General features: G+C 43.8%; 2 protein-coding genes across 2 annotated transcripts; one reads left to right on the top strand and one right to left on the bottom strand.

Annotated features, from left to right (window-relative positions):
* Positions 1–7681: 7681 nt before the first annotated feature.
* On the bottom strand, positions 7682–10124 carry LOC132672260 (olfactory receptor 2A12-like). The gene is given in 2 exon segments (XM_060624090.3): positions 7682–8757; positions 8760–10124. Coding segments are annotated over 2 exon segments (993 nt in total). The 5' UTR covers positions 9637–10124; the 3' UTR covers positions 7682–8641.
* A 15201-nt stretch (positions 10125–25325) lies between these two features.
* LOC132672262 (olfactory receptor 2A12-like) lies at positions 25326–26450 on the top strand. The gene has a single exon (XM_060624094.3). The coding sequence runs from the start codon at positions 25503–25505 to the stop codon at positions 26448–26450; it is 948 nt and encodes a 315-aa protein (XP_060480077.3). The 5' UTR covers positions 25326–25502.
* Positions 26451–27317: the final 867 nt, after the last annotated feature.

The raw sequence follows: 27317 nt of genomic DNA, 5'->3' as shown, positions 1-27317 counted from the left end.
TCTTGGCAATTTGTTAGCTGAAACAAATAAAGTTAAATGAAAAAATAGGAGAAATGAAATCAGTAACGCATGAATAGTCCTTGGTATTATCTTCCTTAAATATGCGTCTTTTCTAGTCTTAGTCTGTGCCACTTGAAATGGCATTAAAGTGTGGGATGAGGCAGGGATGGAACCCAGTTTCACTGAGCACTTACCACAGACCAGTTCCTTTACATCCAAGAGAGGATAATTGTTAAGAGCATGGCACTAGAATCAGACCTGGGTTCTAGCCCTGACTCCATTGCTAATTTGCATAATGACCTTGGGAAAGTTATCTAAACATTATGTGTCTCCATCCCTTTCTGGAAACTAGTGATCATAATACACTCATCTCAAAGGATTGCTCTGATGATTAATTGAAATAGTACATGTGAAGTTGCTCAACATGTGAACTAGTACATGTGAGGTGCTTGCAGAGTAGTTAGTGCTCCAACAAGCATAGATATTACTGGTATAGTATTTCACTCTCATGACAAGTGTTTTTCAAAAAAATCTAAATTCATAGGAAAAAGGAAATTGAGACTCAGAGAAAGTAACTCTCCTGATGTTGCATGGTATTAGAGGACACAACCCAGATGTGTCTTTCGCCAAGGACCTTGTGTCACTGGGCTCTGCTTCTTCTGTACTACCTACAGATGACACTGTGCCAGAGCTAAGGCTGGCAGGGATCTGGTGGGAGTAGCCTCCTCAGGCTTCTGGGCTTGTCCTTCATGCCCTTTGACTATCCTCCCACCCTGATCCCAAGTTTAGTACTCACCGCTCCACACACATGTCCCACAACTGCCTTGGGCAGCTCCAGTATCATCATATACTGGTCTATAAGAGGGTCTTATGTTAGCCACTTTCCAGAAGCTCTTGCATCTCAGCAGCAACCTGGGAGATACCTGGTTGGTGTTTTAATGAGGCCCACAGGTATTAGGGACCAAGGAGTCCTTAAGGGTATAGCCAAATAGATGCCAGTATCACCTCAGGAGCCTTTCAATCCTGAGGGATCCCATTACTCACAGGAAGGTTCAGCAAAGAGTGAGCAATCAGGATGCAGAGAAGGGCTATATGTGCCCCAAAGGACACCAAATATTTGGGGGAACTAGAACTACAAGAGGAGTGTGGAAATTGGTACTTTAACTCAGGCCTCCATGATTAGGGCCCGTATGTGAGTGCAGCCAGGAAGCCAACATCAGGACCCAAGTTCTAGCTGCTCTGCTGGTCTTATTTGAACTTTATTTAAGGCTTCCATAGAAAAAGGATGTCTAAACTAGAAAGCTCTTAGGTGTTCCCCCCCACCCCAAACCCTCATTTTAGATGTGGGGAAACTGAGGCCTAGTGATAGAAATAACTGTGGAAAGTCAGACAGAACTAGGTCTCGGAGTCAGGTATCTTGATCTCAGTAGGTAATGTTGTCTCATCTGTCCAGTGATTGTTGTGTCCCACTGAAGGCTGAGCTGGTTGCACACCTGCCTTTGGCCTTTTCCCATTTCTATGCCTGTCCCATCCATTTTTAGCTCTCCTTTTTGGAGTCTGGAAAAATCTCTTCCCATCTTTGTGCCCATTGATTAAAGCACAAAGTGAGGATTTGAGCAAGGTGGGTGTTGGGTAGGAATGGGGAGATGGGGGAGATGAGTCTGGAGAAATTATCAGGGCCAGATCATGGAGAGTCTTGTAGACCAGCCTGAAGAGTTTATAGTATATCCTGAGGGCATCGAAGATCTATTGAAATTTATTATTAAAGAGTGGCGCCTGGGTGGCTCAGTCGGTTCCGTGTCTGACTTCAGCTCAGGTCATGATCTCATGGTTTGTGAGTTTGAGTCCCACATCAGGCTCTCCGCTGTCAGTGCAGAGCCCTTCCAATCCTCTGTCTCCCCCTCTTTCTTCCCCTCTCCCACACACTCTCTCTCTTAAAAATAAATAAACATTAAAAAAAAGAGAGAGAGAGAGTGACATGGTTTAGTGGCATTCTGTAGCTGACTTGGCTCATGAGAGCCAATTGTGCTCACTTCTTCCCAACCCTGTGCTCAGCGATATCACATTGGTAGCTTGAAATTGGTCACGGTAGAAGCATTCACACCAAAGAAATCGGCAAACACAACAAATCAGAGCTTTTTATTTTCCCCAGAGAGCTGATGGTTAAATATTTACCAGCATACCATTGGATTGCCAGATTAGAGTTTTTGAAAGATTAGTAGCCAGTTTGGCTAATAAAACTGGAAGGAGGAAGACCAATTGGAGTCTATTAAAAGAGTTCAATTGAGAGATTATTAGGCTTTACTGTCCAGGAATAGAAGGGATGAAAAGAAGGGGACAAATTGGAGATAATCAAAGGGATTTAGTAGAGACTAATTGGATGTGGGACATCAGTTGTTTTGGGCTGTTGGGTGGATGATGATGCCATTTATTCAAATGGAAAACTCATGAGAGGAACAGGTTTGAAGTAAACAGTGATGAGTTTCCTTTTGGACATGTTAAATTTGAGTTGCCTCTGAGATACTAAATTAAGATGTCAGTCAAGCAGAAGGACACAGATATATGTTCATTAACTTTAACACTATAGAAGGCTAAGATTTACTAACCTGAATCCAAATATTCAAATGGAATTAACTTCACTTAATGGTATAGGATTTTAGAATTTCCCTGCATCTTACCTCTCATCCTCCCCAGCACACATATTCCTTCTTTTTCTGACTTTGAACATGAATCTGGAAACCCCTGCCCTCACCGCAAGAACTTCAGTTGCTCTGTAGTGAACAATTTTTATTTATACCCAGACATAAGGGTGAGCAGTTTTGTCCTTCCAGACAGTTCATTTTCAGAGCTATTTATACCTTCTGTCTTCTCCATAGGGGACCTCAGCTTGCCTGCCCAGGGTTACATTGACCTATAAGGATCTATTCATTCAGTTCCATAACATTTGCTTAGGAGGAAAGGAGAAGATAAAATCTTAAACAAGAAGCATCAAATAGAGCTGAATACTACAGAGAAGATCATCCAAAGCCAAGCCTTTTTTTTCTTTTAATATTTATTTATTTTGGTGAGAGCACAAGCTGGGGAGGGGTAGAGAGAGGAGGACAGAGGATTCGAAGCAGGCTCTGTGCTGACAGCAGCGAGCCCCAATGTGGGGATCGAACTCACAAGCTGGGAGATCATGACCTGAGGCAAAGTTGGATGCTCAACCAAGCTACCCAGGTGCCCCTAGAGTCAAGTCTTTTAAGCTGAAGCATACTGTACTATACGAGAAAAGAATGCTTCACATCAGTTAAAGGTTTTAACTCTGCCTACACCCAAACTCACATCAATGTAATCATTCTTAGACCTTGACATTAGTTCTCATAATGGGCTAGGGAAAATCTCAAAAAACCAAACTGAAGCAAGCTGTAGACAATTTCATTTCTATTTCAGTCTTTTTCCAAGTCATCTTTTTCATAGGCTGTCTTTTATGTGTTACTTTTTTGAGCCTGAGTCTTATTAAGATTATTTTACATATTACAGGGTGCCTGGGTGGCCCAGTCAGTTAAATGTCTGACTTCGGCTCAGGTCATGATCTCATGGTTTGAGAGTTCGAGCCCCACATCAGGCTCTGTGCTGACAGCTCAGAGCCTGGAGCCTGCTTTGGATTCTGTGTCTCCCTCTCTCTCTGTACCTCCCTTGCTCACACTCTGTCTCTCTCTCAAAAATAAGCAAATACTAAAAAAAAAGATTATTTTACATATTAGTGAGATAAAACTTCACACAGCCAAACACACATGCATCTTAAAATGCATAATCGTAAATGTGCATTTAGCTAATACATGAAGCAAAAACTGACAGGAATAAAGTGAAAATGGAGCAATTTCACAACTGTAGTGGCAATTGTAACACTCATGTCATAGTACTTGACAGAACAATTTGACCAAAAATCACAAGGACATAGATCTGAACAACACTGTCAACTCTTTTAATCTAATTGACATTTGTTAATCACTATAGCCCAAAACAGCATTCGTTTAAAGGGCACACAGAATGTTCCCCAATATAGACCATATATTGGGCTATAAAACTTCAAAATTTTGAGATCTTACAGAGTATGTTATTTGAACACAATAGAATTAAATTAAGAATCAATAAAAGAAGATATCTAGAAAAGTCCCAAATATTGGAAGTTAAACAATACATTTCTTTTTGTTTTAAATGTTTATTTCTGAGACAGAGAGAGACAGAGCATGAGTGGGGGAGGGGCAGAGAGAGAGGGAGACACAGAATACGAAGCAGGCTCCAGGCTCTGAGCTGTCTGCACAGAGCCTGACGTGGGGCTCTAACTCACAAACCATGAGATCATGACCTGAGCCAAAGTTGGTCGCTCAAGCGACTGAGCCACCCAGGTGCCTCCAAACAATACATTTCTAAATAATTCATGTATCAAGGAAGAAATCACAAGGGAAATAAGAAACTATTCTGAACTGACTGATAACAAAAAAACCAACATATTAAAATCTGTGGCTACAACTAAACCAATTCTTAGAAAATCTATAGCTTTAAGTCCTTATGTTAGAAAAAATGAATGGTCCTTTTTAAAAAATCTCAATTTCCACCTAAATAAACTGAAAAAAAAATCAGTGAGATAGAAATGGACAAACTATAAAGAAAATCAATGAAACCAAAAGGTAATTCTTTGAAATGTTCAATAAAATTGATAGATCTCTAGGTCATTGAGGAAGAAAAAAATTAAACACAAATTATCACTATTAGAAGAGAGGAACTATCACACAGGTCTCACAGATATAAAAAGAATAATAAGGGTATGTTCTGGCCAACTTTATGTCTGTTTTGTCTCTTAAAGTCCTCATATGAGTGAAGTCATATGATTTTTGTCTTTCTCTGACTAATTTCACTTAGCATAATACCTTCAAGTTCCAGCCACATAGTTGTAAATGGCAAGATTTCATTCTTTTTGATTGCCGAGTAATACTCCATTGTGTGTGTGTGTGTGTGTGTGTGTGTGTGTGTGTGTGTGTGTGTATCACATCTTCTTTATCCATTCATCCATTGATGGACATTTGGGCTCTTTCCATACTCTGGCTATTGTTGATAGTGCTGCTAATAAACATGGGGGTTCATGGTCCCTTCGAAACAGCACACTTGTATCCCTTGGATAAATGCCTAGTAGTGCAATTGCTGGGTGGTAAGGTAGTTCTATTTTTAGTTTTTTGAGGAACCTCCATACTGTTTTCCAGAGTGGCTGCACCAGCTTGAATTCCCATTAAATGTTTATTTATTTATTTTTGAGAGAGAGAGTGGGAGAGAGTGTGAGCAGAGGAGGGGCAGAGAAAGAAGGAGACAGAAAATGCTAAGCAGGATCCACATGGGGCTTGATCTCTGAAATCAAGAGTTGGACACTTAACCGACTGAGACACCCAGGCACCCCCTAAAATTAAGATTTTAGAGTTAAAAATGTAATTGTTATTAAAAATACATTTCTAGGTTGCACAGCACACTAGACCCAGATGAATAGAAAAACTAGTAAACTGGAAAGCAAGTCAAAAGAAAATACAGAAACTGAAGCATGATGAAATAAAATTATGGAAAATACATGTGTGAGACACATAGGCCATGATGAAAAGCTATAGAATAATATTTACATGTGATCTCAACTGTGACAAATGGTGCATGGAGACATAAAGCAATACACAAAGATATTAAGAAAGTTAAGTCTGAGGGGTGACATTGGAAGTATACTTTAGTGGCTTTATATTTTTCTGTATTTCCACCCTCAAATACATCCATGCATACAATAGCACTTCTTTTTTTTATTTAAAATTTTTCTTTAATGTTTATTTATTTTTGAAGGAGATAGAGACAGTGTGAGTGGGGGATGGGCAGAGAGAGAGGGAGATAGAATCTGAAGCAGGCTTCAGGATCTGAGCTGTCAGCACAGAGTGCGACACAGGGCTCGAACCCACAAACTGCGAGATCATGACCTGAACCAAAGTTGGATGCTCAGCCGACTGAGCCACCCAGGTGCCCCCAATAGCACTTCTTAAAGTACACTTTTAGAAAATTCTAGTTTCTTTGACTAATAAATGTTCCAAGAGGAAAAAGCTCTGTGATCCAACAAGTTTGGTAAATATTGTGTTAAGTGGAATTAGCATAGGTGTTTTCCTTGTTTTTAGTTGTTCGTCTATCTATCCATTGGTCTTCTCAGAGTCTAACATCCTATATTGTGCACTGAGAAGCATGAAGAGGAGATCAGTGTCTCTGAGGTTATTTGGACAAGAAATCTTTTCCTCACAGAATGTTTCACAGGACCAAAGTTCCAGGTAACAGTCCTTGGTAAATACTTGTCTAGAAGGGAAACTTGAAGCTCTTTACCATAGCATGCCAGGCCCTATCTGTCATATCTTCTCTCCCCTGCCTGGGTCTGGGTCCCAGCCATCTTGCCCATTCTTCATAATCCCATGTCTCTAGGCTTTCAATACCTTGTGTCCTCTGTCTGGGATCCCCTGCCCCTGCTCTCTGCTCTCTTCTCCATTTATCAAGCTTCTACTCATGCTTCTAGCACCCAGCAAAAATATGGCCTCATCACTTCCTCAGAGCTTGGAACATCACAGTTAGTACCTTATGGCATCCTTGTCTTATACTTGTCTCTCACCACTAGACTGGGACTTAGATTATCATGTCTGCACCCACAGGGCCCAGCACTGGGCTTGCCAGATAGTAAGCATCAATGAACGCTTGACGAATGAATGAATGAATGAATGGTGCCAGTGTCATAGCTAACTTTCTTTTCTCTGACAGGATAAGTATTTCTCAAGTCATCTTAATTTCTTTCCCCTATAAAGATAATATATACTGATTGTAGAAAGTTTATAAAGTAGAGAAAGCAAGAAATAAAATAAAAATCACTTACTGTCTTACTCCCTGGGGATATCTTGTGTTAACATGTTAACATATATCCATTCAGGGTTTTATAAACAAATGTAGGAGTATTTTATAAAAGTTGGATTAACCTTATATACATAACTTTATAACTTGACTTTTTTCTACCTAACATTATATCACACTTTTCAATGTAACTAAATATTGCTTCAAAACATGATATATGGTATCGATTGAATAGCATGTAGTCGAGTTGATATGTTGTATTTATGGTTGTGTCCAATAGCTCTCTGATGAACATATTTTTAGATCCAACTTGGTCTGCATTTCTGATTTTGTTCTTAGGACAAAGTCCTAGAAGTGAAATTTCTGGACTCAAGCATATAAATATTGTAAAGGTTCATGATATATATTTTTATTAAATGAATTAATTTATATATAAATTTTTCACAACCGTATTGGTACATAAATGTTTAATGCATAGAGGCATGATTATTAGTATTATACTCTCCATATAACAGATTTATTGAGTACCTACTATGTGGAAGGCACTGCTCTAGAAGGGTAGAACCAAGGATAATCTTTTCAGCAATGAGTGTGGGTGTCCTTCCCAGAATTGAGTATCACCATTTTTCTTATTTTGCTAGTTTGATAGGTGGAAAATGATATCCCACTTATTCAATCCATGTTTATTAATAATGAAAGCAAACTTTTTTCCATATGATTGTAGCTGAACAACATTACTCCTTTTTATATCCTCTCCTTTTTGTACCTGCCACTATTTCCTACATTTTGCTAGTCCTAATTCAATAACTCTATCACTTACTGGTTTTGTCTTCCCTCTCTGGCTTTTCCTGTGAAGTGTCTATTCCTTCATTCATAAAATACCTGTTGAAGGCCAGTATGTGGGTAGCATGGGACTAGATCCTAGGGATCAACTGAATACTCATGGTCCTGCCTCATGGAAGTTGCTATCTGGCAGAGAATTCATAAGTTGAACCGCATGCCTTTGTTATGAAAGAGAGGTACTGGGTGCTTTGGAATGCTCACTCTGGGAGCTCAGTAAAAGACTTCTTTGAGGAGCCACAGTTTAAGCCAAGATCTGATGGATGAACAGGAGATAATAGCATAACGGGATAGGATGGAGGTAGGGTGGAGTTAAGGGTGAGGAGAGAAAAAAGAGCATATGTGGAGCCCTGAAATGGCAAAGACAGAAGTCCAGTTGACTTGTAAGGAGGGAAGGAGGAACAGAGAGACCTGAAATAAGTCTCAGGGGGAGGTCATTGGGACCAAATGCAGTTAGCCTCCAGGGATCCCAGCTTGTTTCCAATCTGCATGTCCAAAACAAGTACACCACACCCCCAAGTCACTGCAATGACATTTACTTTATTCTTCCTTCCAGGTCCAGGAATCCTCCAATGTCAGTGCCTTTGCCCTTCCCTCCAGCTAACCTAACACCTTGTGTGCAGTTCCTGTAGGGTAATGAAACTTTCTCAAGATTCAGCCACAGGGCATACCCCAAAGCTTATTCCTTTTGTCTTGATAATAGACTTAATGGCTTAGGATGCCCCTTCTTTTGTTACCTGTTGAGACTTTAAAACAAAAGGAAGCTGAAAGACTGATGTATCTGGAAGATACGTCATAGTGACTAGTCTGTCAGTTAAATCATGGGCTGTCTGCCACCAGCTGTAGAGAGTTGAGATTTGGGGCCAGGGCTGTGTGTGTCCTGGTGTTGCTGGGTCATGCAAATGAATGTTTAGGGCATTGACTGTGCATCATGAGTCTTGCTTCTCTGTTCCCCAGCTGTCCTTCCCTGGAAGGCCCTGCCCCAGCCTGTCACCTTGAGGAAAGCCCTCTGTATGTCCTTGTTCGGAGGCTGTAGATGATGGGGTTGAGGAAAGCAGAGATAACATTGTAGAACAGGGCCAACTTCTTGTCCTCTTCCAGGGAAGCCTCAGAGCCAGGCTTCATGTACGTGACCATGGCTGGCACACAGAACATAGTGACCACAGTGATGTGGGAGGCACAAGTGGAGAAGGCCTTCAGTCGCCCCTGGGCTGAACGGATCCTCAAGATGGCAATGAAGATGTTGACATAAATGACAAGAATGAGGGAGAGTGGGACCAGGATGACAGTAAAGCCAAGAATGAAGTCTACCCAGTCATTGACTGAGGTGTCTGCGCAAGCCAGCTTTAAGACTGCAGGAACTTCACAGAAGAAGTGGTTGATCTTGTTGGAGCCACAGTATGGCAGACGCATGGCAAAAACAGTGTAGACAAGAGCAGAAATGACACCCCAGAGTCCACAGAAAATGACCATTACTCCACATAACCATGGGCTCATGATGACCTTGTACCTGAGTGGGTGGCAGATGGCCACGTACCTGTCTATAGACATCATGGCAAAGAGCCACGACTCCATGATGCCTAGCACCAAGAAAATGTACATTTGGGCCACACAGCTGGCAAAAGAGATGGTCTTCTTCTGGCTGGCTAGATGTGCCAACATCTGAGGCACAGGTGTAGTGGTATAGCCCACATCTAATATGGAAAGGATGCCAATAAAGAAGTACATGGGTGTGTGGAGGTGTGAATCCAGGCAGATGAGGATGGTGATTAAGCCATTTCCCAGAATAATCAGCAGGTAGGTCATCAGGAAGGCTGAGAAGAGCAGAGGAGTGGTGCTGGGGTTGAAGGAGAAGCCCAGAAGGATGAATTCAGCCACAAAGGACTGGTTAGTCTCCTGCATCATGTTCTACTTCTAAATGAAAAAGAAAGGAACCAATTCAGACAGAGAACTAGCTAAGCTATGCACCAAGGTGAGAGTTACTGATGGGGTTGTGGTAGTAGTGGTCAGTGTCCAGTTATGATTAGACACCATGACTGTCTATTTTACCTGCTCTTGGGCCACTGCCACTACTCTCAGGAGACCTATGAAGAAGAAGATGTCCTACTGAAGACATTAATTTATTTTCCACTTTAATTTTACCTTCAGTTTGGCCTGAGCTGGGCCATCTCTCTGACTACCCACTGGCCCCTCCCCAGGCCATGGTATGTTAGAAGGCTCACTGAGTTCTAAGTCCTGGCTCTATAGTTGACTGAGTGAATGGCCTTGAGCAAGTCCTTTACCCGACACCCTTGCCCCCTTGAGACTACTTCCTCAAGTACAAAATTAGAGAGTAGTTGTCTCCTTGCTACAAGTTTGCTGCAAGAATATGATATCCATGATATATGATACCAAGGAGTGATATTTTGTCATGAAAAGCACCACACGAAAGGCCTACCATGGGGTAGGTGCATGGTGAATGTTAACTGCATTCCTGGATGGTTCTCCACACACAGGACTGAGATTCAGGTTGGAGCTATGCAAGCAAATTTCCTGAGAAGTACCCCACCAAAATTGAAGCTTACAGTCAATTTTCACTGTCCCAGATGCCCACCTTCTGTCACTTCTCCCCACAACAGCCAGTATCCCATTCTTTCTTTTAGCTTCTTACTCACTCTCAGCTCTTTCTCAACTTAACTTCCCTGAGCCTCAGCTTCTTCACAGAGAACAGGGAAAGGACAGCCTCACCAAAGTGATGTCATGTGTATCATTGGTTCTTAGGAACAGGAGTAATCTTCATGGTGTCAGTGTTTCCCTTTCCTGGCACCAATTTATCCAACCAACCCTACTTGTTCTCTAATCTTCTTATTCTCCTTTGGAGCACCATGAATAAGTCTGTACAAGAGCCTGCTATACATTCAATACATCAGATGGTTTCTTGACTTTGACCGAAGGACTGCACACACTTTGGACCTCCTATATGCTAAGCACTTTTCCAGAGTCTTCACAGACATTATTCAATAGCTGTCAGATAGCTGGAAAATGCCTATTTTTATTAAATTTCTACCTTTCATGAAAGAGTCTTTGTAAGTCACATTCTTTCCCCAGGGAAAAAAGGAATAAGGTAGAGACAGTGGGCTCTGCTTGAATCTTAGCTCTGGCTTTACTTGCTATGTGACATTGGGCTGCTAGTTTGTTTCCTAAGCCTCAGTTTCCTCACTGTAAAACAGGAAAAAAAATACCTATCTTGCAAGCCAAATTCTTCCTGAGAGGAAGTTTCCTAAGGACCCAAGATGGGAATATTCTACCTTGGGACCAATGGTGGGAAAATGTGCTGCCATTTCTACTTCTAATTTTTTGCACACAGTTGATGAATGGACTGACTCTTTAATAGTCTTATGTTAAAGAGTGTTTAATCTGGTTGATCCATGCAGGGAGGCTGAGGGCAACTGGAATGAGCTGTCTATAAACCAGCAAAGTGTGCCCAAGGATACTGTCCCATAACCAGGATCTTGGGTCAGAAATGCAGGCTCCCTGAACCCCTGGTTCCCCATCATTCTTCCCCTGACTGTCTTGAGGGCAAAACATTTTTTTCCTGGGAAGAAAAATTGCCTGACTCTCAGTGATTATAACCAGAAGCCCCATGTGAGGAAGAACAAAGGCAGACATTATTATCTATCGTGATGAGCCTGAGCCTGGCCTCTGTTCCACTATTTGGGTCAAAAATATAGAATTTGGATTTTGAGCTGTAGCTGACAATATATCTTGACATTCACTCCCTCTTTGAGCCTCATGATGACTCTGTGAGATGTATAGGATAGACGTCATTATCTCCACTTCACAAATGAGAAACTGAGGCTCAGAGAGGGAATATATGGGGAAAATGGAGTATCACTCATTCTGCAGCAGTGATCAGGTTTCCTATGTGTAGCAAAACCATAGCTAATCAGAAGCAAACTAATCTGAGTCCTCAATTTACTCAAATGTTTTCTGTTTTTGATTCTTAGGGGGAAAGGCAAAACAAAAGGCAGAGAATCTTGTGCTGGGCTTAATTTAATGTTATGATGTATGGGTATAGATGTGTGCATGCATGAGTGCGTACACACACACACACACACACACACACACACACAGTGATGGCATTTTTAAGGTGAACGAAGTCATGCCAGTCAGAAACCTCAGGAAATCTCCTCAGCTCCCTTGCCATCCCCCTACATCCTTTCTGATTCCAGGTTCTATTGTTGTCACCTCCAAGATGCCTCTCACGTCTACCCAACCCTCTCCTACCCCATTGCCACTGTCTGGTTCAGACACTGGCACCTGTCTCTCACCTAATTTCATCTCTGTCCTCCAGCTGGGTACTTGCCCAGCCCATACCCTACCCTAGCCCTCAGAGCATTCTTTCTAAAACAAAACTCTGACTCGGCCACTTCTTCCATCCTTCAGTGGCTCCTTTGTCTACTGGGAAAAGTCTAAGATAGTTAGACAAATACCCTGGCTTCACTCCTCAAAGTCAGACTTTGTTTTGATCACCAGGCTCCAAGGCAGTTGCTGGGCTGACACTTTGAAGGGCTCTTTGGCCACTGCAGGGGTTGACACAGAAAGCATCCCCGTGGCCCAAGATGCCATGTGCAGAGAACAGACCTAGGAAGGAGATAAATCGCAGGTCATAGTAGGAGCTTGTCACAGAGTAACTCCTGGAACCCAGCAGGTCACCTTGGACTCTATGCTAGTTCAACGTGAGCCGAAGCAAACTGGGAAATTCTGCAGGTCAGACACAGCCCTATGAGCAGCTCAGCCTCAATGCACAATGTTCCGGTTTTCCGCTGTAATCTCATTACTTAATATTGAGCCCAGCATAGTAAGACCTAATAATTGCTTGCTGAATGATCTACAGACCGAGAGACCTTGGGAAGCAGAAAAATAAAAAAGAGAAGAAGAGATTACAGGCATTGCCTCTCTCCCTACACTTTTCTTTCCAGTTTATCAGAGATCTGAAGAAAATTACCTGTGTCTGGAGTTCACGAATCTCCTTGGGAAAAATCAGGGCACAAGTAGGTTGAGGGAAAAAGATTGGGAAAGCTTGCACCAAGTGTTATGAACCTCTATTGTTTCTTCCAACTCTTAATAAATAATAAAAACCATAATATTATTTTAAATAATATAATTTAATAACTAATGTAATAACTAATAATATATATTATGTCATATATGTATACATGTACAAAACTATGTAATAATGAATAATAATTTAATATAATAAAATATTAGTGTTGTTATTGTTTGAGCAACTCACTGTGTGCCACACGCTGTAATACATGTTTTACATGCATTGTAGCTGGGGTGATAGCTGAAAGATTTAATAATAAATATTGGCACCCTCTGATCAGAACAGACACCTGCTGTAGGAAACAGGAAAAGCCACCCTGCGAGTGGGTGCTATTGCTGTGCCCATTTTACAGGTGAGGAGAGTGGAGAAACAACTTGCCCAGAGTCACAGCTTCGGCCGACTCCAGAGCCTGGGTTCATAACTTGGGCTCATAACTGCCTCTGTGAGCATTTCTGGCAAGAATGTAGTTGGACTGACCCACCTGGAAACAGATTCTCCTGTTTTCTCCTCACCAATTATTTTCTCACTTGCTTTCTCATTTCCTGCCTCCTCCATGGTGGAAGCTGAAAGGAAAGGGGACAGGAAGAGCAGAAACCATGGCCAGAAAGCAGGGTGAGTGAAGCTGGGGCAGACAGCCCTTGAGGGCAAACAGATGCAGGGAGGCAACAATGCCAGCCATGCTCCTAAGGATGTTGCTGCCTGCTCCGCTCACAGTGACACAGCCATATAGTGACCCTGCCTGAGCCCATGCATCCCCTCTGCTCTCCTTCCCATGGTCTCTGTCCTCCCAACGAGCTTTAGGAGGAGAATGAGCACCCTGATGAGAGGTCAGCAGACAGGCAGGTGATGCCAGAGCTGGCCCTTCCCCACATGTCCTCCTTCTACTGCATCAATCAGCCTCCAGAAGCCTCCATGCTGTATGGAAAGAGGAGAGAGCATTGCTGTGGGGCATGAGGGTAATCAGGGCCTTCTCTGAGGGCCTGGAGTCTGCTGTACCAGGGGATGGGTGGGATGAGCCATGGGAGTCTGGTGGGATCCAGAGAATCCTGAGAGACTGAAGACAGAGCAGGTGTGAGTAGGGGTCTGAAGTGGCAGCTCCTTATCTAAGGGCAGCAAGGATGGATGAGGGCATAGACCAGAGACCCACACTGGGCATAACAGAGACGTAGAAGCAAATCAGGAAGAATCAGTGTACACAGATGGACAGACAAGGAGACAGAGGACCACAGTGGCAGGAAAGAGTATCACTAGACTGGAAAGGGATGGAAAGTGAAGACAGAATCTTCAGGTCAGAGAGGAACCTGGAGCCTGGCCGCAGGGAGCAGGTGTTGGCCCTCAGGGGTCCCTGGCAGCTGTGCTGGGAGGCTTCCACCTTCACTCACCCCCTCTTGCCAGAGCACACTGAGCATGGAAGCCAGAAACATACAGCCTCCCCAAGCACTGCTGGCAGATGCCGCCTTCAGAGTAAAACCCTGCCCCAGCCCATGGCACTCCCAAGCCTGATCTTGCCCTCCCAGCCAGGGAGGACAATCCCAGTCCCAGTTCGACAGGTGCCTGAAGGTGGGGTTGGGCAGGAGTCCAGAGCAAGCAGGCTCTGAATCTTGCTATCATATGCTCTGGATTGCCAGTCCCTCCCCTCCCTGAGCCCTCAACAACACCCCACACATCTGCTCTGGACAACTTCAGACATTCACCAGACATTGGGACTGGAGGCGATCTTGGAGAATTTAATCCCTGCCAGGACACACATTTTCTCTGCAGCCTCCCTGGCAAAGGATGCTCCATCTCCTGTTCATAATCTCCCAAGGACAGGAGGCTCACTACCTTTCAAGGAAGCTTACATAGCCTTGACTGCCCTTCAGGAAATCCTTGTACTGAACTAAAAGCAAGTACTTCTGATATCAGTGTTGTGTTCTCTTAAATACCTCTTTGCCCCTCCACCCTCCTGCCTCTCACCACAGCCTCCTCTCTCCTCCAGAATCCCCCGTTTGTGTTACAATGTGCTAGCCCTTACCTGCCCTACTTTTCCTTGTGAGGGTACGTGGGGCTGTCTGCATTGCCTTCCTTGCTCTTGATAAGCCCTCATGCTCTGATCAGCCCATTTTCCCCAAGCTGGAACCCTGTCATACCCAGCATCTCTAATGTGGGGAGGCACCCCCAGCAGATGCTTCACACTCACAGCACAGGGAAGGCCCCACCCTTCTGCTCAGCACCTAAGGGCTCCAATGAGCAACCTCTGGGGAAGCAACTGGTACACAGAAGACCCAGGGATTTGCAGTCAGACAGACTTAGTCACTGTGACCTGGACAAGCCATTTAGCTTTCCAGAGCCCTTGCTTCCTCTCTGTAGAATGTAGCTGTGTTCCCTAAATCATAATAATACCTGCTATTGGGTTTTGTTTGGGTATGGGTTTGTGTAGTCATTATGGACCAGCCATTTGATACCTTTGCAGCATGATTATCACCATTTTACAAATACAGAAATGGAGACTCAGAGCATTAAGGAGCCTGTGTGGAGCTGGGACACTGAGCGCAGTTTTGTCTGACCACACAGGCTGTGTTCCTAACCAGTGCTGGTCCCAGTATTGTGATCAGGCACAAGGCAGACCAGAGGCAGGAAGTGCTGAGACATCTCAGGGGGGAAGGGCAGTCTCATGTGCAGTGGGAGGTGGTTGGCTAATGAACGCTAGACCCCAGAGCAGCACTTTTGAGGGTCGCAGGCTCTTCAGGGGCTTCTGCTAGGCATACATTCTCCTGGGGCTAGGGAAAGAAAAGGGGAAAGGGGCCAGCATTTATTAAATACCTCCTGTGTGCCCAGTATTTCACAGGCATTGTTTCATGTAATTCTCCAAGAAGCAAGTTATTTCCACTGTATCGACAAGGGCACTGAGGTTCAGAGAAGAGAAATGACTTACCCAAGGCATTGGATGAGTTGGAGGCAGCGGGATCCCAATGTAGGTCTGCCATATCGTAAAGTGCCTCTACCATACACTGCTTGGGGGTGGGGGAGGATCACAAGCCAGGACCACCCAAGTCTCTCGTCTGGGGATAGAGTCTGCCCTAAGCTTTTCTGATTCCCCCAGTTTGGGCCGCAGGCTTTCCAGGAGTCCTGATTCTGAGACTTCCACAGTCAGATTCTGAGCTACAAGGTGGTAGAAGCTGAGTGGGAAATAGTGATTCCTGTTCTCAGTCAAGAGGCCATTCTACTGTGGATTCCTTTATATCTGGAACAATCCCTGACAGAGTCTTCTCTGTTTTCTGAATTACAAAAGTAACCCATGTTCATCAGAGAAATTTCATAGACATAGAAAGGTAGAAAGAAGAAAATAATTACCATTCAGTTCCTTCGATGTCACTAATGGCTTCTAGATGTTTCTCTCTAATTTATTCTGTGTGTACATGATAGTGTCTTCTTTTTTCTTATCTCATTCATATCACACTTTACATACAATTTTATTGTGACAGATGCTACTTGGTTGACTCTCCAATTCCCCCTTCTTCGCTCTCAGAACCACATTCTTGCTGCCAATGATTGTTTGAGGCAGTCAATACCTCATGAATGGTCCAAGCCCAAATGACAGTGCTATTTCTTCCTTTCCCAGAATCCCTTTTAGTGAGGTGCAGTCACATAATTTGGTCCTGTCCAGTGCAACACAAGGGAAACTCAGCTGAGGAGTTATTGTGAAAAAATTTCTTTTCCTAACAAAAGGGATAGAATGACAGTGATACAACCCCTCCCCCTAAAACTCCCTTCCTATCGCCATGAATACAAATGCCATGTCTGCAACTGGGCAAGTCATCTTGAGACTGTAAGGAAAAGGCTCAGAGAATCACATGTGTTCTCCCACTAACACTATCCAGCTGTGAACTAATATGAGTAATGTCTTGCCTCAAGACTTCTTGTTCGGTGAAGAAAAATAATTCCTATATGTCTAAACCACTGTAAGTTGGGGTTTCTGGGGTTTGTATGCAAATCCTAATGGATTAAGTATCTATCTTTTAAAAAACTTAGTATTATTTGCTAACCCTTTTACCATCTACCCATATATTCTTTGTAACCATTATTGTCAAGGAATTATTCACCTATTGTTGGATATGTAGTTTTAGTCCTATTTTTTTTCTATTATAGATGATACCAAACTGTATATCACCATATTATATTGGTTTCCTGGCACAAGAAATTTGTTGAGTTGAGTTAGTTACAAAGTAGAAAGACACTAGTTTAGGGGCACCTGGGTGGCTCAGTTGGTTAAGTGTCTGACTTTGGCTCAGGTCACGATCTAATGGTCTGCAAGTTTGAATCCCATGTCAAGCTCTGGGCTGACAGCTTGGTGCTTGGAGCCTGCTTTGGATTCTGTATCTCCCTCTCTCCCTGTCCCTCCCTTGCTCACACTCTGTCTCTCTCTCTCAAAAATAAATAAACATTTTTTAAAAAATTTTAAAAAAAGAGACGCCAGTTTAAGACTTTTCATTCCCAATCAAGATGAAGTAACAGAGACCAGAATTACTGTCCCACCTGTAATAACTAAAAACCTAGACAAAATACATGAAATAATGTTTTCCAAGACATTGGACATCAGGCAACAAAGAACAGTGATTTTGACAGAGGAAAAGCAATGGGTCCAGCCCTGCAGTTGTCCCAGCTTACTGCTCACAAAGTTACCAGGCTGCCACAGGAAGCGAGGACATAGAGGAGGCTCATGGTTTCCCTGGACAGAAGAGATAGAGTTGAGAGTCTGGGTGGCTGCTTTAGACTGAATGTTTGGGTACTCTCAAAGTTCATATGTTGAAATCCTAACCCCCAATAGGATGGTATCTGGAGGTGAGATCTTTGGGAAGTAATTAGGTGATGAAGGTGGAGCTCTCATGATGAGAGTAATGCCCTATTAAAAGAGAAAGAGACAGGAGATAGTTTGTGTCCACCATATCAGGACACAAGGAGAAAGGACTTATTCATAAGCCAGCAAGAGGGCTCTCACCAAGAACCCGACCATGCTAGCACCCTGATCTCAGACTTTGAGCCTCCAGAACTATGAGAAATAAATGTTTGTTGTTTAATCCACCCAGTCTATGCTACTCAGTTATAGCTGTCCAAACCGAGTGAGACGGAGGCCAAGGTGGCTAGAGTTCACAGAGCAGAGTACTAGGAAAAAGAGAGCTCTGGAGGTCTGCATAGGGTCCTGTGCAAGTCTCAGATGAGCACTGATTAGTGTATATGTGTGAAGAAAGCATCAGAGGATGGGGAAGGGGGAAGACAAATGGAAAGGCTAGATGGAACCATTCTCAGAGCTCTCTCAGGGCCAGAGATATTTCCCGTTCTCACTTGCTGGACTAAGTGCTGCTCTGGTCTTGCCCAACAAAACTTAAAACCAAAATTCAAGAGAATCAAACTGTCTACAAGTAACTACATTCTAGAAAAGCAGCCTGAGAATATTCATCAGGAATTCAAAAATATCTGACACTCAGTAAGGTAAGATTCAAAATGTCTGGCATCCAATAAAAAGTTACCAGGAATGTTGAACTGAGAAGATATGAACCACCATGAGAAAAATCACTCAGTTAAAACCGACTGAGGAGTAACACCGATGATGGAATAAGTAGTCACGGACATTAAAAAGTTATATCTAGGGGCACCTGGGTGGCTCAGTGGGTTAAGCATTCAACTTTGGCTCAGGTCATGATATCATGGTTCATGGGTTTAAGCCTGATGTCCGGTTCTGTGCTGACAGCTTGGAGCCTGTAGCCTGCTTTGGATTCTGTGTCTCCTCCTCTCTCTGTCCCTCCCCCACTTGCACTCTGTCTCTTTCTCAAAATCCAATACACATTAAAAATTGTTTTAAGTTATATCTATATTCCATGTGTTTATAAAGCTACAGGAAAGACTGAGCATATTAAGGAGAAATGAGAAAGATATAAATCTAACTTCTACAGACGAAGACGATAATATGTTACATGAGAAAAGCACTGGATGGGATTACAAAGATTAGTAAACTTGATAACATGACCGTAAAAACTAAGAAATCTCATATCAATGACTTCTACTTCTACCTTAAGCGTCTAGGTAAAGAAGAGCAAATTAAACTCAAAGTAAGCAAAAAAGGGGAAATAATAAAGATCAGGAAACCCATGAAACAGAACACAGAAAACAATGAAGAAAATCAATAAAACCAAAAGCTGGTTTGTTGGTTTTTAGAGAAGATGAATAATATTGGTAATGGTCTGATAGACTAATCAGAAAAAAGAAGATAAAACACAGATTTCCAACGTCATATATGAGAAAGGTAACACCAGTACAGACTCCATTGATATTAAAAAGATTCTGTAGACATTGCGAACAACTTTATTCCAATAAATTCAATAACTTACATAAAATGGACAGATTTGTTGAAAGACATTAACGAACCAAACCTCGTTGGAAAAGAAGTAGGTAAGCTGATAACCACATGTCCATTTTAAACACTGAGTGTGGAGTTAAAACCTTTTCACAAAGAAAATTCCGGAACTAGATGGATTCACTTGTGAATTCCACCAATCCTTTAAGGAAAGAATAATTCCAAGTCTGCACTAACTTTTCTAGAAAATAGAAGAGAAGGGAATAGTGCCCAACTTACTGTAAAGCCAGCATCATCCTGACATGAAAGCCAAACAAAAATATTACAAGAAAAGAAAACTATAGAACCATATCCTTCATGAACACAGATGCAAAATTTTTTCACAAAATTTCAACAAATGCAAGCCAACAATACATCATGGCCAAGTGTCAGGTGAAAAGAGACTAAGTTGAGAGGCAGGAAGTGTACTGGAAGGAACAGGTGCCAGAGGGGCATGGGTCTGGACTCCAGCCCCATGTGGACCACTTTGCAGCTGTTGGCTTAAGAGGAACAGTAATGATCATGATCATGATGACAATGACTTCTCCCATCCCTCGATCACATGCTGTGTTCATGGTGTCAGGTGCTTAAACACTTCATCTCACTTAGTCCTCAGAAAAAACATGTGAAGTTCATATTATTATCCAAATTTTACAGTTTAAGAAACTGAAGCTTAAAAAGGTTAAATGACTTGCCTGAGTTACTAGTAGAGAGAAGACTGGGATTTGAACCACAACCAGGATTGAATGAGACAACCATTAAGTGGTTGGCACAGCACTGCCTGGCACATTAGACAAACTCCCTTACCTGCTTAGTCATTTATGGATGTGCAGTCCCCTCTTGAACGTTGAGCTTCAGGTCCCAAGAATCCCAGATTCCAAAGGTTCATCCTCTTTTAGGGAGGGAGGAAATTACCACTACACAGGCACCTTTCCCTCCCTCTTGCTTGAGAAGTGTGATGTGGGCAGGGGCCTCCATTCTGCTTGTAGGCATCTGGGCTCCTGCCCCCACTACAGGTGTTCTGGCCCCCAGCTGGGGAAGATCTAACCTGACCCTTCATACTGCTCACTTATTGCTGTCAGGATGGGATCTGCCACTGACTGAGCCCCTTCTGTGTACCCAAACCTGTGCTCACACTTACATGTACCTCCTTAACCCTCAGAGTATTGCTTTCTGTTCCAAATATGATGAAAATGAGGCTCGGATAGAGGAAGTGATTTTCCCAAGGCCATGTGGCTAGAGAGTGGTAGAGACAGCCTTCAACCACCAATCTGTTTGGCCTTCTTTCCCCCTGTGTTACACAACAAACATTGGCTCTGTGTCTTCTGGGATTTCAGAACCTAAGCCTGGGGAAGGGAATGATGTAGGGATAAATAGTCATGAGAGAAAATACATCAAAATCTATGACTATACCGTGCAACATCTGCTTCCTGTGCCCTGGGTATGGCTGCCCCATGTCAGGCCCCTAATCTAGGAGACCACATAAAGCCCAAAGTCAGACACATTTTGAGAGTAAAAGGGAGTGTTTAAAATAATGAAAGGAGTTAATTGATCTACAACAGGAATAAACCAGAACTGTTCCGTGAAAACGAGTATATGAGATCACCCTACCCAATCCCATCTTTGCCTGACCTATCTCCCCACCGATGGAGCCAAGCACTGTAACTGAGACTTGTCGGCCCTAAAAATCCATGCCGTTTGGATAAATGTGCTGCATCTCTAGGAACCCAAGCAATAGATCTGAGATAACATCCAGTTTTGTTCAGCTGCTGGCTTGTCCAACTTTGTGCTCTAAATATATTAACAAGACTTCTTTGGTCTTGGCCTTGAGAACCTGTCCCTTAGGGGGACTTGCTCTTTTTGGGACCCATCCCAGTTACCAGGCCCCATCCAGTCCTGCCCCTCAGTTCTCATCCAGTGTCCTGTGGACAAACAACCTTGACCTCTAAGTATCACTTGACCTGGATTCCTCATCACTGTCTTCTAGCAAGATAAAGGTATTCCCCATTGGCCTCAAGTCCCCCAGTGCCCAAACTGGATTTGGCTTTGCCCTGAACTTCACCTTCATTGCTGCACCCCTCAGAATTTGAATTATACCTTGCTGGATTACACCATCTCTCATAGTTGGTCAGTGCCTCCCATCCATGAGGCATGTTCCTTTCAAGTGAGCCTTGTCCTGCACCACTTAATGAGGCTAAGCCAGTCTTCTGCCTTTCTCTCCTGGAATTCTAGATGGACCCAAGAGAGAACTTAGTTGGAGAGTATCTTCCAAGTGGATCTGAGAAAGACTGTACATCTGTCCTGGCCTTTGACCACCTGGCTCCTACATCCAGCCTTATAGACACTCTACAGCCTGACTGTACACACCCTGTAAACCAGAACTTCACCTTGGTCATAGAGATGCTACAGTAGAATGATTTGGAATTTGGCAGATCTAGGTTAAAATTCAGACTATGTAATTTATCTACTAGGAGGTATGAGCAAGCCACTTAATTCTCTTATACTCCTACTATCAAATGGCTTACTGACCTTGTTGTGAGGACTAGTTAGATTATGTGTAGTGCCCAGTGTACCATCTGATAAAAGTGAGTGTTCAGTAGTAGGCAATTATTGCTACAGTAATAGGGTTGGTAGCATTTACCCAACAAGGAGATCTGTGGCATTGGATTATAGTAGAGTTCAATAAATGGCAGTGACAAAGACACTAGGAGGTATTAGCAGCATTTATGTTATCCACACCCAAGCCTTAGGCATGCGGCCGTGGATAAGATGCTTGAGGACATAAAGACACACACACATGCTTTGGAAGGAAACAAACACATCTTATGAGTACTATCACTGTGTCATACAGAGATGTGGCAGCTCAGCCATAGGACTCCTCCCTCCTCTGAGTCTCAGTTGGGAGAAGTTTCAGTCCCCAGTGGAAACTTAAGAAGGATGCCCAGCTCACTAGCTCCAGGGGCCACGCCCAAAGTGTCTTGTGGCATTAAACTCCCTGGCTGAGGCTTTTATCCAGCCCAGGGGCTCTGTGCTGCATTTATCAGCATGGACAGAGAATCCTCAGGGCTTACTAGGGATCAGAAATTCACTCTCCAACCCATGCTAATGCAAAGAGGACCTCTGTGTCTGCCAGCTGGAAGCACCTCCCTCCAGGACTGCTCTGCATTCAGCACACTTAAGAGAGGATGAGGTGTCCCCTGAAGGGCCACAGTGCTAAGGTGAAGGAGTGAACTGCTTCTATACTGTATGAGACCAAGAGAAAGCAGGCTGTTGGGGCCACAGGAGTGAAGGAGGCTACTCAAGCAGAAGAACAGGGTGCTGGTCATTTGTACTTGGGACTAAGGGAAGGGTTGGAGGGTTTCCTTCCATGGGCACCCCCAAGAGTGACAAAGGAGCCCAGTCTTCTCTGTCCAGCTCACTGGGTGAGAAGTGTAGGGAGTGCCTGCCCTCACTGAACAGGAGTGGGATCTCCAGTGCACTTTCTAGCCTTGCACAAGTCCCTCTCAGGAGTACCATACCAGCCCCATGCCCAGCATGTGTGCTGGGGCCCCTGACAAGGCATTCTCTTCCTTTTTCTGCACCCAAAGAGCAGAGGCCAGGAAGGGACAGATAAGTGTTGGCAGGTGGAGAAAGGAGAATGGGTATGAATATGGCGTTTTCCTAGCCTGAGGGCTTGATGTAATAATTTCTTCATGGGTCCTTTGAGAGAGGCAGTAGGCATAGTGGTTAGAACCTGGCAGGCTATGCAGCCAGAGACCCAGCACTGGAACAGGCTCCCAAAGCAGTCTGCAGTCCCTGCTAGATACTGTGGAGAGATCTTGAAGAGATATAGCCTCTGCCCACAGCCTGGCTGGGAACAAAATATGCAAGATCTACAAGGCTAGATAGTTGAGTAAGAAGAAACCCCAGGCTGAGCTGTGAAGGTAGGGGGGATGTGGAGAAGCAAAAAGGGTTATAGAAGGCATTCTCAGCAGATAAACAGCTTGAGGGAAGCAAGATACAGATCCACATGGCATGTATGGCTGGTACTGAAAAAGCCGGTACCTTGGAAGATCTGTAGTTCAGATAGGAGGGCCCCCCAGCTGCCCAGACTATGATCCTTTTGGTAACCATGCTGTTAATATCATGGCTCAGAAGTCTCATTTAGGTATTGGTGAATCGCAGACTTGAAGATTGGTTAGAATCAGATGGGAGAGCCCTTAAATGCCAGGCTAAGGAACCATGAGAAAGGGCATAACAGATGAAACAGTACTGGTGGCTGGTGGGTGGACTAGGAAGGGGACCAGGAAGCAGCCCCTGAAAAAGCCCAGTCTGGGGTATGGACAGATGGAAAGAAGAATGTTATCTCCTCCTCCTTTGCAGCCCTCATCATCCGGCTTTGGGGTTGGCCTGGCACTGCTGACCAGTTCTTATGACTTGGAAGTTTCCCCTCAATGTCTAAGACTCTGAGCTTCCCTTCTCTCTCCTTCACAACCACTCCTGATAGGAGCCCTCTTTCTTCTTCATCCAATTCCTGGTATTCCCTAAAGCTCTGCACATACCATCATACCATCTTCTTTTGCCCAAACAGCCTCAAACAACATTCCCACCTTCCAGATTCCCACCAGCACCTTGTAGCAATCAGTCCTCACAATTGTGTTTTCAGCCCTGTCCTCTGAAGCCTCAGATACTTGAAAATGCCAGGATAGCTCCTCTCTGCTCCTTCCACTCAGTTGCCCATTATCTAAATCCTTCCCTTTTGTGGAGCACTGTCAATAGACCAGGTATATTTCACACAACCTCCACTATGGAGGAGGTATTACAGATGAAGAATATGGGACTCTGGAGTCTAAGTGACTTAGGAGCAGGTAAAGAGGCTACAAGACTCAGGTTTGTGGACACGAAGTCTATCTATGCTCTGTGTACTCTGCTCTGGCCTCATGTCTCCAACTCCCAGAAGGAATCTCTTGCAATCACAATCCTGTTCAGCTGACTTCCCAGCTCAACCTTCCCTGTGGTGTTCATGGCACTGATGCAATCACAGGGCTCCAGGCTGGTATTTCTGTATCAAAGAATAGCAGAGCTGGAAGTTTCCTTTGGAGTGGGCAAGTCCAACAGCCTCACTTAAAAAGGGGGCTGTTGAGGCACCTGGGTTACTCAGTCGGTTGAGGTCTGACTCTTGATTTTGGCTCAGGTCATAATCTCAGGGTTGTGGGATTGAGCCTCACCTCGGGCTCCACACAGAGTATGGAGCCTGCTTAAGATTCTCTCTCATTCTCTCTCTGTTCCCCAGTTTCTCTCTCTTTAAATAAAAATAAAAATAAAAATAAATGGGGCTATGAACATAGCAAATCCAGGACAGAGTTAGGACCAGCCCTTTGTTCTTCTGATTTCCAGACTCACTCCACTTATACTAACCCCTTTACTTGTCTAGTGTTTTATATTTTGCCAAATGTCTTGACATACAGAATCTTATATGCTCCTTGCCATTACTCTGTACCACAGATGTTTCATCTCTAACAGGTGGGATGACTGAGGCCAATGGAAGTGAAGGTAGTTGCCCAAGGTCACACAGCTGGGTAAGTGACAACCCTGGGACATTCAAGAAGAGCTGAATTTAAAATGTGGTCATGGGGTTTGTAAGGATTCAACAGAAAATCCCACAGGTATCCAAGCACAGGAAACAAAGGGGGAACTGGAGGTAGCAAGTCAGGAGCCAGAGTCATGCTCTCAGTGACTGGGGTCTCTTCTCTGTGAGGTCTCTTCTCTGCTGCCCAGAATGTCCACTCTTTATCATTTCTGCAAGATGTCCACTTTTTTTTCTCTATAGTGTTGACTCCCCTGTAACTTTGGCTACCACCACACCGACTCTGGTTGTTAGTACCTCAGGCACCCACAGCTCACTGACATAGATTTCTAGTGTTGTCATTTTGAATTCTCAGAGAATTGCCCTCCAGACTGGGGCAGGTGTACACCCTTGATAGAATTCAGCAGTGGCCAGGGGTTGGCTAGGTCCCCTGCTACAAACATGGCTACCTAATGCCTTGCCTTCTAAGGGTGAGGATAGTTTCCAGAGAAGGACCGGTGGGCAGTCGGGCATCCTATATAATATTACAGGTATGAATCCAGATCTCCTGACTTACTTGCCAGTGAGAGAGCTGCCCATCTTTCTTTCCCTTTGTATCCAACTCAACAAAGTTTTGATGAAATCCATGAGAGCTACTGTGCAAGGTGCTATGTGTGTATGACTCAGCTTCTGTCAACTGTGTCCTCCTTCCCCCAAGGCCAAGGACAGAACAGGGAAGTCCTTGTCTCCTTAATAGACAGATCACTATGCAGAGCCTCGGCAAGGAGAACCACAGCTTTGTATCTGAGTTCATCCTCCTTGGTTTCTCCAGTGAGTCACAGGTCAGAATAGCCCTGTTCTCCTTCTTCCTTCTCCTCTACCTCATCATTCTTCTGGGCAATGGACTCATCATCACCCTGATCTACATGGACTCACACCTCCACACACCCATGTACTTCTTTCTCAGCATCCTCTCCTTGGTGGACATGAGCTATGTCACTACCACCATGCCCCAGATGTTGATTAATATGGTGTGTCCAAAGAAAACCATCTCCTGGGGAGCTTGTGTAGCCCAAATGTTCATCTTCTTGGTCCTGGGCATTGCTGAGTGTGTGCTCTATGCCATTATGGCCTATGACAGGTATGTGGCCATTTGCTTCCCCCTTCACTATCCCTTGCTCATGGGCCGCTCCATTTGTATCAAGATGGTCACAGGCTGTTGGGCCATTAGCATAGCTGGGGCCCTGATCTACACTGTCTTCACCATGCGTCTGCCTTATTGTGGCCCCCACAAGATAAACCACTTCTTCTGTGAGGTCCCTGCCATCCTAAAGTTGGCCTGTGCAGACACATCCTTCAATGACCATTTGGACTTCATCTTGGGTTTCACCCTGCTCTTGGTCCCATTCTCCCTCATCCTGGTCTCTTATGTCTGCATCTTTGCCTCCATCTTAAGAATCCACTCATCCCATGGGAGGCTCAAGTCTTTCTCCACATGTGCCTCCCACATTACTGTGGTCATTATGTTCTATGGGCCAGCCATGATAATGTACATGAGGCCTGGCTCCTGGTATGACCCAAAGCGGGACAAGAAGCTAGCTCTGTTCTACAATGTTGTCTCTGCCTTCCTCAACCCCATCATCTACAGCCTCCGGAACAAAGATGTAAAGGGCGCCTTTCTGAATGTATTTGGTAACAGAAGGGCATCTCAGTGACCCAGGATGTTTCAGAGTTGCCCAGAGTCACGGACAACAATGACTATGTCATGGTTCAAGGCCATCGCTTTATTGCTTTTCCTGGATTCTCTCTTCACCCTCTGGAAATTTCTGTCAGTTCAATCAGATCACAGTCAAATGTTTAACATGCACACATGCTTTTCTACAGTGTAGAGGATTTGGGATAAAAATCATGTAAAGAGTAGACAGATCATACGGAAGCACAGTCTTGCATTACTGTCTGACATGCACTTACAAGTAATAATTAACATTGTTTTTTGCACTAGGAGCTATAAATTCCAAGCTAGAACTATTTTACACACATCTGTGTAACAATGTGGCTAATAATTTATTTGACCTGGACTCAGCTTCTGATACTCTTATCTGATTTTACTATTTAAATCTCACTTTTATTTTGAGAAAATAAATACTATATGTATTTCATAAAATAAAAACATGTGTATATGTACCTCTATATATCTGTATGCATATTTCTACCTCTATATAGAGAGAAAGGGAGAGAAAGAGGCAGAGACTCACAAAGAGAAGTAATAGAAATAAAATAACAAAGGCCCCATTTTTCCAAATCCCAAATAAACACTTGTTGGGGTGCCTGGGTGGCTCAGTAAGCTAAGCATCTGACTCTTGATTTTGGCTCAGGTCATGATCTCATGGTTTGTGGCATCAAGCCCCGTGTTGGGTTCAGTGCTGAGTGTGGAGCCCGCTTGGGATTCATTCTCTCTCTCTCTCTCTCTCTCTCTCTCTCTCTCGATAATTAAATAAATCTAAAAAATAAGTGCCCTTTGAATATTCCCAGCTCCTCTGAGTCAACCACTATCATTAAACTGAGGTCTACTCCATGTAGTT

The sequence above is a fragment of the Panthera onca genome, chromosome C1, assembly GCF_046562875.1.
Source record: "Panthera onca isolate mPanOnc1 chromosome C1, mPanOnc1 haplotype 2, whole genome shotgun sequence".
NCBI lineage: Eukaryota > Metazoa > Chordata > Mammalia > Carnivora > Felidae > Panthera > Panthera onca.
Note: the sequence above shows the minus strand (reverse complement) of the source record. Positions and strands in the feature narration are given on the sequence as shown.